An 8,390-nucleotide genomic window follows, 5' to 3' on the forward strand; every position below is an offset into this window, starting at 1 on the left:
GAGGCACAAACCCTTCTCCATTGTGTTCCACCACTACAGCACCAGCCCTTTGCCATGATGTGATGGGAGAGTGGTTCCCTCCCAGCCCTATCCCCAAGCTGCATCAATTCTCTTATGATGCTTCCCCACCATCCCATCTCTTCCCCATGAACCTTTCCTTTCTGTGTAATCCCCGCTTCTTCTCAATCCCATCCCTTCCCCAAGATACCATCCCTTGTTTCCCACCCCTTCTCCACAACCCCATCCTTTTCTCTAATCCCATCCCTCCCTCATGCTCCCATCTCTTTCCCAGGTTCCAATCCTTTCCCTGCGCCCCTATTCCTCCCTCACACTCCCACCCCTTCCCCTGAATCCCACTCCTTCCCTGTGATCCCATCCCTTTCCTGTGCCCCTTTCCTTTCCTCAAACTCCCATGTGCCCCCATCTCTTCCCCAGCATCCCATACCCCACACTTTACTCCCAGTTAAATCCACAAACACCGATTCCTTTTCTCTTTTTTTTTCCTATGTTTTTGGGTTCGTTTTGGTTGTTCGGTTTTTTTTTTTGTTTTGTTTTGTTTTTGCTTCTGTTTCTCATCGCTGATAAAAACGCCGTCGCTGCCAACGCCAGGAGGGGCAGCCCCCAGCCACGCCGGACCCACGGCTCCTTCTCCACGCTGCCACGGGGTCGGGGACAGTGTGAAGGGGACAGGGAGGGGATAAGGGACCGCTGAACCCGCCTGGTGCTCACAGGGTGCCCTACGCCTATGTACAGGTGGAGCTGCCGGTGCTGCCGGGGCTCCGCTCTGCCCGGGGGGCTCAAAACCCGCTCGGCCCCTGCCCAGCCTTGCCCGGGGCTCACTCCGTGCCCGGGGGGTCCCGGGGTCCCGCCGCCGCCGCTCAGTTTGTGTACACCTGAGTCCCGATCACACGCATGATCTCCTTCTGGATTTTGGGGTCCTGAGTATTGATATTGGCATCTCCCACTTGGCCATCTTCGTACCTGGAAGGGGAGAAGGGGGTCAGGGGGGTCCCGTGGGGGATCTGCAGGTGCGGCAGGGTGGGCACAGCCGGACTCACACAAAGAAGAAGCGAGTGCAGACGTGGTCCGAGACGGGGCAGACCCAGATGTTGCCGTGTTTCTGCAGGTCCTTGGAGGTGATCACTGCTGGGGCAAGGGGCTGTTGGATGTGGGATGGGGGACAGAGGGCCTGTCTGGGCAGAGCCCACTGGGGGGACCCTCCACCCCTCCACCCACCTGGTGAACCCACAGGTGCTGCCTGTCCCCCCCACTACCCCCCCACATCCCCACACCTTCGCAAAGCGCGATGCAGTTCAGGTTGCGGCTCTGGAGGAAGCGGGACTGGATGGAGCGGGTCTGTGGGAAGAACAGCTGGTGTTACCACCCCGTCCCCAGCACCCATGGGTGCTATATCCCCATTCCCATCCTTTCCCAGTGTCCCCTGGCCCATCACCTGGGGGATCGTGTTCATCCGGTTGTACCGCTGCACCAGCTCATCCTTGGACGGCATCCGGTGCTGCCCTTTCCCCATTCCTGTGGAAGAAGCAAGGCAGGGGCTGTCTGTCTCTCAGGGAACACTCTGGGGAGATTTGGGGACACATGCCACAGACAGGGATTGCCACACTCAGTGCCCCCACCCTGCAGCTGGGCCCTGGGAACCCCCCAAAAGTGTGTGCAGCAGCTTCTGAAACCTAGAAAATGGGAGTTTGATTCTTTGGTGTGTGGGAGAGCCCCAGCCTGGCTGGGAAGAGGTTGGTGTGATGGGATGGATATGAGATGCTGCCACTCCTGCCAGCACGATGCTGAACCTCCCCAGGCCCATGCAGGGAGTGGGAATGGGAGCACAGGCAGGACTGGGCAGCGCAGGCAGGACCGGGCAGTGCAGGCAGCCTCTTACCTGAGTATCCAAAGGAAATACTGGAGATGGGGCTCAGATAGATGCCCTTGCCATAGGCTGCTCCATGCAGCTTGCAGGAAAATACCAGGGTGAGCATGGTGGGATCACCCCGACAGCTCGGGCACGGCGGTAGTGGAGGAACCCTGGCACTCCCCAATGTCTGCCCCCTCCCTGCCTCCCTGCCCTGGGCTGTGCTGGGAGCAGAGCAGTACCTGCAGTTTGGTGTAGGAGGCGTTGACCAGCCCATTGCGGAGGATGGAATGCCAGTTCTCAATGTGAGAGCCACTGGAAAGAGGCAGCCCCACATCAGCCCCTGGTCCATCAGCCCCACGGCACCTCCTGGGCTCTCCCACTATCCCCCCACCTTGGAACTCACTGGAAAGCGAAGGTGCTGCCGTAGAGCTTCTTGGCCGTGCGGAACCGGGCCTCCTTGGCCGGGGGGCTGCTGAGCAGGAGGAACTGGTGGGAGGTGTGCATGAACTTCAGCTGCTACCAGGGGAACGGGAAGAGCAGCGGCAGTGCCGGCAGGAGAGAGGACAGACAGACAGACAGACAGACAGAGATCATGCACGGCCGCTTGGCCCCGGGTCCAGCCCAGCCTGGCTTTGGCCACTCCAAGTTTGCCAGAAGGGTCCTTGGCATCCCTGTCTTGTCCCCATCCCACAGCCCATGTCAAACATCCCCCTTCCCATATCTTGTGTCCTGATTCCCTTACTCCCAGACCAGAACTCAGAGGGATTCACCGTACATCCCAGACCCTTCCATTGCCCATCCCATATCCTCACATGTCTCATCCTGCAGCCCATAGCCTACATCCTGCATCCCACCTCCTGCATCCCACATCCTCCACCCCACTTCCCACATTCCACACCCTCCATCTGACACCCCACCTGGAGCCTGCCCTGGCCCCTTACCCTGCTGAGAGGCAGCTTGACAATGTGGGATCTGTTGCTGGAGATTATCCTTGGGAAGAGGAGGAGGAAAACGAGGGTCAGAAAAGGTGATCCCAGTCTGCCCTGAGATCGTCAGATGCCCATGACCCCCCAGGAGAAAGGAGAAGGGAGGGTTGTTCCATGGATATCTGGCTGCCCCCCACTCCAGCCCATGTCCTGGGGAATATGGGGCAGTGGGAAGGACAAGGAGCAGGGGAGAGGGCTGCAGCACCCTCGGCCTTACCACTGCAGGAGGGGATGCGCCAGGGGGTCCAATTTGTCCATCTGCTTCTTGATCTCCAGGTAGGACCCCTGGCAGAGGCAAGAGGGGGTGCAGATGGGTCCCCCAGCACTCACCCAGCCATGGGCAGATGGAGATCAGCACCAAAGTGCCACTCCCAGCTTGGATCCCACACTGGGGAGGTCACACAGGGCTATGGGGCTGTGGGGCCACACCACGCACCTGGGTCATCTCCCGGATAGACATCACACTGTCCAGAGCCTTCTGCAGCCGCTCGTAGTTCTTCTTCTGCACACGGGGCAGGAGAGGGGTGGACATCAGAGGGGTCTTTGGGGTTCCCCCCTGGTGTGAAGAAACATTGTCCTCCCAGTGCTTACCTTGGGGTTGAAGGCCAGAGTTTTGGGGTCGTTGGGGTCCACCACGGAGGGATAAGGCTCGAAGATGATGCTCTTGCGAGGGGACTCGAGGGCAGCGCGGCACATGGCCACCAGCAGGTCCACCACCTTGGGGCAGAGCAGGGAGTGAAGGGACAACCCCCCACGGGGCTGGGGGGGGTCACCACCGTGCCCAGCCCTACCTCGGCACCCGTGGCCACCTCCTCGGCTGCGCCGGACATGACGCCCAGGGTGTAGAAGGAGAAGACGCAGAGCTCCCGGGTGCACACGGCCGGCTGTGGAGGGGACAGGAGAGGGCTGAGCGTCGGGGATGGTGACACAGGGCCACAGCCCACACCTGACCTGGCCCTGCCACCTCACCTTCAGCATGGAGCCATTCTGGAAGACGTGCTGCTCATCACACACCACGCAGTACTCATTGAGCGTCGGGATCCGCTGCTCCGCGTACTTCATGATCTGAGGGGCAGCACAGAGGGAGTCAGGCCCTGCCACAGTCATGGAGCTTGGGGAGATGCTCCAGGCAGTGGGATGGGGATGAGTGGGACTGTGGTCAGTGGGGAGGATGAGACAGGCAGTGGAGTGTGGAGTGTGGGGCACTGGGGAAGATGTTTTGGGCAATGGGATGGGGCTGAGTGGGACGTGGAACAGCGAGAAGGATACTCTGGGCATCAGGATAAGGACAAGCAGGACATGGGGTAGTGGGGAGAATGCTCCAGATAGTAGGATGTGGATAAGTGGGAAGTGGGGCAGCAGGGAAGAATGCTCTGGGCAGCAGGATGAGGATAGCAGGATGCAGGACTCACCTGGACGAGGAAGCCGTACTCCAGCGTGGGGATGTTCTTGCAGTGGCCACCGACCTGTGACAGAGCCAGAGCGGAGCCAGCTGCGTTATCCCCTTTTCCACAGACAGCCCCAGCTCTGCATGGCACGGGCAGCCCCAGCTCTCCCCAGCACTGCAGGACCCCAACATACCAACACCCTGGCACTGCAGGACCCTGACATTCCAACGTGCCCCAGCACAGCGAGACCTCCAACATGCCAACCTCTTCCCAACACAGCAGGAGCCCCAACATCCAAATACCCCCAACACAGACCCTTGACATGCCAACACCCCCAGCATAGTGGGACCCCCAACAGGCCAAGCCTCTCCTGGCACAGTTGGACCCCCGACATCCCAACAGCCCCTGGCAAAGCAGGACACCCAACATGCCAGCATTCCCAGGCACAGCAGGACCCCCAACATGCCAATATCCCCTGGTACGGCAGGGATGCAGCACCAAGAGTGGGGTAAAATCCCACTAGACCCCACAGCCAGGCCCCAGGTCCCCAAGAGTGGGGACAAGAAATCCTGCAGGGGCTCCCCCCATACCATATGGGTCCCAGCACCCCAAGACAAACAATCTGACCCCAAAGGAGCCCCTGGGAAAGGGGAAGAAGAGAAAAGCAAACCCCAAGACGGGGTGGCACCCACCAGGATGTTGAAGGGGGCAACACCTGCCTGGGTGCTGGCGGGTGGGTAGCCAAAAACTTCCACCTTGGGATTCTTCACCATGCAGGACACAGAGCGGTTCATCAGGCGGTTCACGCGAGGCTCGGGGATGCCCAGTTTGCCCTTCAGCACTGAATCTTGGATAACAGGGAAGCTGGGAGACCTGCAGGCACAGAATCCCTCTGAGCACCTGTTTGTCACCGTTCCCGGCTCCTCCCTCACCCAGTGCTGCAGTCACTCATCAGCTACTTGTTGGGAGCAACCTCTAAATGTTTGGGATCTGGTAGGGAGCAGCAGCATCCAGGTGGAGAAACTGAGGGACAGTGCCAGGCCTCACCCAGGATGAGGGGACAGAGGGCTGCTCCTTTGTGGGGACAACATTAGGACCTTACTTGGGGATGGGCGAGAAGATGCTGAGACCAGCACGGAACTTCTTGATGGTGCCGCTCGTCTTGAACCAACTGTGCCGCTTCTCCTGCTGGGTCTTCAGGAAATCGTTGCTGAGATGTTTCCATTGCTGGGATGTGAACATGCCCAGGATCCTGGCAAACAGGGGGGACAGCACCCATGGGTGCTTGGTGGTCCATGGCAGCCCCAGCCTCTCCTTTTCCCCACACACAGATGGTGATGAGCCCATCACGGGATTGTGTGGTGGATAAAAGGTAGTGGCAAGAGAACATGTAGCACGTGGCCGGTTTTGGGGCAGAACAATGACTCTGTGAGCCACCCCACCCGCTACCCTCAAGTCCCCACCATGTTTCAGCTCTTACTTCTTCAGCTGCAGACCCAGCCCAAAGCCCTCCTTGTTGGACGGCTGGAAAACCTCAATGGACGGTTCTGTGGAGAGAGAGGAGGACAAGCTGTCAGTGCAGCACTGTGCCTGTCCCCAGGGCACAGGGACACCACATCCCATCTGTCCCGAGGGCACAGGGACACCACATCCTGAGGGCACAGGAACACCACACCCTGCCTGCCCCGAGGGCACAGGAACACCACACCCTGCCTGTCCCGAGGGCACAGGGACACCACATCCCCCTGTCCCCACTCACCGGGGCCATCGAGGTACTGGGAGAGGGAGAAGCGCAGGCGGAGGACGATGGGCTCCGTCCGCAGCACCTTCCACGCCGTCGCCACCTCCTCCTGCCAAGGGAGAAACACACTTTGGCACAGCCAGGGGACCTCCACACAGGCATTTTTGGGGAACCCCTAAAAACGTGGTGGTGCATGCGCCCAGCCTCCCCATGCCAGCACTGCTGGAGGCACCCCAGGGACTCACATCGAGGAAGCTGATGTTCACATGGAGGTCAATGTCCACGTCATCGATGGTCCCATACTCCCTGTGAAGACACACATTGCTGTGACATGGGGGGCTGGCACGGTGCTGGAACAGTGGCCCAGTGTCCCCCATGCCAGGGTGGGCAGGCTCATGGGACAGTGACACTGGCATGTGTAGCTCCCCATGTATCAAAGTGTTTGCACAGGGGGATTGCCCAGAATGTGGATGTGAACCTGGGAATGTGTGAGCATGGCTGGGTGTTCAGGGGAAGCCATGGCCAGGTGTCCTAGGGGTGCCACCCATGGCTGAGTGCCTTGGCAATGGCACAGCTGGATGGCTGGAGATGGCACAGCCAGGTGCCTTGGGGATGGCACAGTCAGGTGCCCCGAGGATGGCACAGCTGGTTATGCAGGGGTGCCACTCCTGGGTGCTCCATGGTCAAGTGCCTGGGAATGGCATGTCCAGGTGTGCTGGGGATGGCACTGCTGGAGGCCTGAGGATGGCACAGCCCGGTACCCCAGGGATGGTACTGCCAGGTGTCTGGTAATGCTATGGCCAGGTGGGTGCCCTGGATACAGCACAGCTGGGTGCCCAGGGATGGCACTGCTGGGTGTCTGAAGATGGCACAGATGAGTGCCTGGAGCTGCTACAGCTGGATGCTCCATGAATGTCACGTCTGGGTACCCAAGGATAGCACCTTGCAAGGATTGGCAAGGATAGCCAAGTGCCCAGGGGATACTGTGGCCAGTGTCCTGGGGAGGGAATGTCTGAGGGATGGCTCAGCCTGGTGCCCTGGGGATGTCATGGTCAGATGTCCTGGTAATACCACAGCCAGGTGCCCCAGAGATGGCACGGCTGGGTGCCCAGGGACAGCACAGCTGGATGCCTGGGGACAGCAGTGGGGCTCCCAGGACAGCCCAGCTGTGTGCCTGGGCATGGCACTGCCCCGTGCAGGGGCAGCAGCTGCACCCACCTGACGGCCACGGCATTCTCGCTGTAGATCTCCTTCACCGCCTCGATGTCGGCGTCCAGCTGCGGGTGCCGGTACAGGTCAGCGGCGCAGGTCCCCTGTGGCACAGCCCCCAACGTCACACCCAGAGCCCCCCAAAGCAGCCCCAGGCCTGGGACCAGCCTCAGGCTGGGGGCTCCCGAGCTTCCCGGGGCACCCAGGGGGGAGCAGCACCCACCTGCACGCCATAGAGGAACTCCTCGGACTCATTGTCCCCGTCGGAGTCATCGTCCGTCCAGTACTGGCCCTTGAGGTCCTGGGGACAGAGGGTTGGGAGGCAGCAGGGGTGGGGGAGAGGGTTGGGAAGGGGATTGGGGGAGCACATTAACAGGGGCAAACTGGGGGAGCTGGTTCTGGAGTGAGGGTTGAGGGCAGCGGATTGAGGGAAGGATTTGGGGAAGCGGTTTGGGGGGAGCAATAGGACAGGGAGAACAACAGGGGCTGGGGAAAGTGTTTGGGGGCAGATGGATGGGGATGGGGGATGTGGGCAGTGGGAGGGAGGAGCAGGTTGGGAGAGGGAGGATGGGGGGAGCAGATTAGAGGGGGGCAGGATGGGGACAGAGGGATGGGAGTGCAGGATGGGGGAACAGGATGGGACAGCAGGATGGGGGAGTGAGGTCGGGGAGATTGACAGGGAGCAAGATGGAGACAGCAGGATGGGGACACTGGAATGGGAGAACAGGATGAGAACAACACGATGGGGGAGCAAGATGGGAACAGAGGGATGGAGGACCAATGTGGGGGAACAGGACAGGGCAGCCGGACTGGGAAGCAGGATGGGAACGGCAGGATGGAGGACCAGGATGGGAGCAGCGGGATGGAGGACCAGAATGGAGGACCAGGACAGGCTCTGCGCACGGCGCTACCGGGGGATGCCCGGCCGATCGCGACGCGGGGGTCCCACCTCCTCCTGCAGCCCCATCCCCGCCCAGGCCGGGGGACCCCGGGACACGGGGGGACACCGAGGGCCGCCGTCCCTCCCCCGCCCCGGGCCCCGCAGGCCCGTCCCGCCCCTTGGCGGGCGCTCCCCCCGCGGGCGCGGCCGTGTCCCCGTGTCCTCCCGTGTCCCCCCCGGCCCCTCACCATGTCAGCGCGGCCCGGCCGGCGCGGGCACGGCCGCCATGCTGCCGGGGGCCAGGCCTGACGTCACA

General features: G+C 61.2%; 1 protein-coding gene across 3 annotated transcripts; it reads right to left on the reverse strand.

The window, feature by feature from the left end:
- Positions 1-320: 320 nt before the first annotated feature.
- PARP6 (poly(ADP-ribose) polymerase family member 6) lies at positions 321-8,363 on the reverse strand (the record flags this gene model as incomplete). 3 transcript variants are annotated; one of them, XM_083871148.1, is made up of 22 exons in its annotated part: positions 321-981; positions 1,059-1,143; positions 1,293-1,356; positions 1,454-1,533; positions 1,898-1,967; positions 2,110-2,182; positions 2,274-2,383; positions 2,812-2,860; positions 3,074-3,141; positions 3,293-3,358; positions 3,448-3,573; positions 3,648-3,740; positions 3,826-3,921; positions 4,269-4,322; positions 4,937-5,117; positions 5,347-5,496; positions 5,725-5,791; positions 6,004-6,094; positions 6,231-6,291; positions 7,204-7,298; positions 7,418-7,495; positions 8,323-8,363. In XM_083871148.1, the coding sequence occupies 22 exons, from the start codon at positions 8,323-8,325 to the stop codon at positions 879-881; spliced, it is 1,863 nt and encodes a 620-aa protein (XP_083727274.1). In that variant the 3' UTR covers positions 321-878. The 3 variants fall into 3 exon arrangements, 2 of the variants coding, with proteins under 2 accessions (XP_083727274.1, XP_083727273.1); XM_083871147.1 differs by lacking the exon at positions 8,323-8,363 and having other exon boundaries at positions 2,274-2,386; positions 7,418-7,564; XR_014591100.1 differs by lacking the exons at positions 321-981; positions 1,898-1,967 and having other exon boundaries at positions 1,096-1,143; positions 2,274-2,386.
- Positions 8,364-8,390: the final 27 nt, after the last annotated feature.

Source organism: Zosterops lateralis (assembly GCF_965231275.1).
Source record: "Zosterops lateralis genome assembly, chromosome: 13".
Lineage (NCBI taxonomy): Eukaryota > Metazoa > Chordata > Aves > Passeriformes > Zosteropidae > Zosterops > Zosterops lateralis.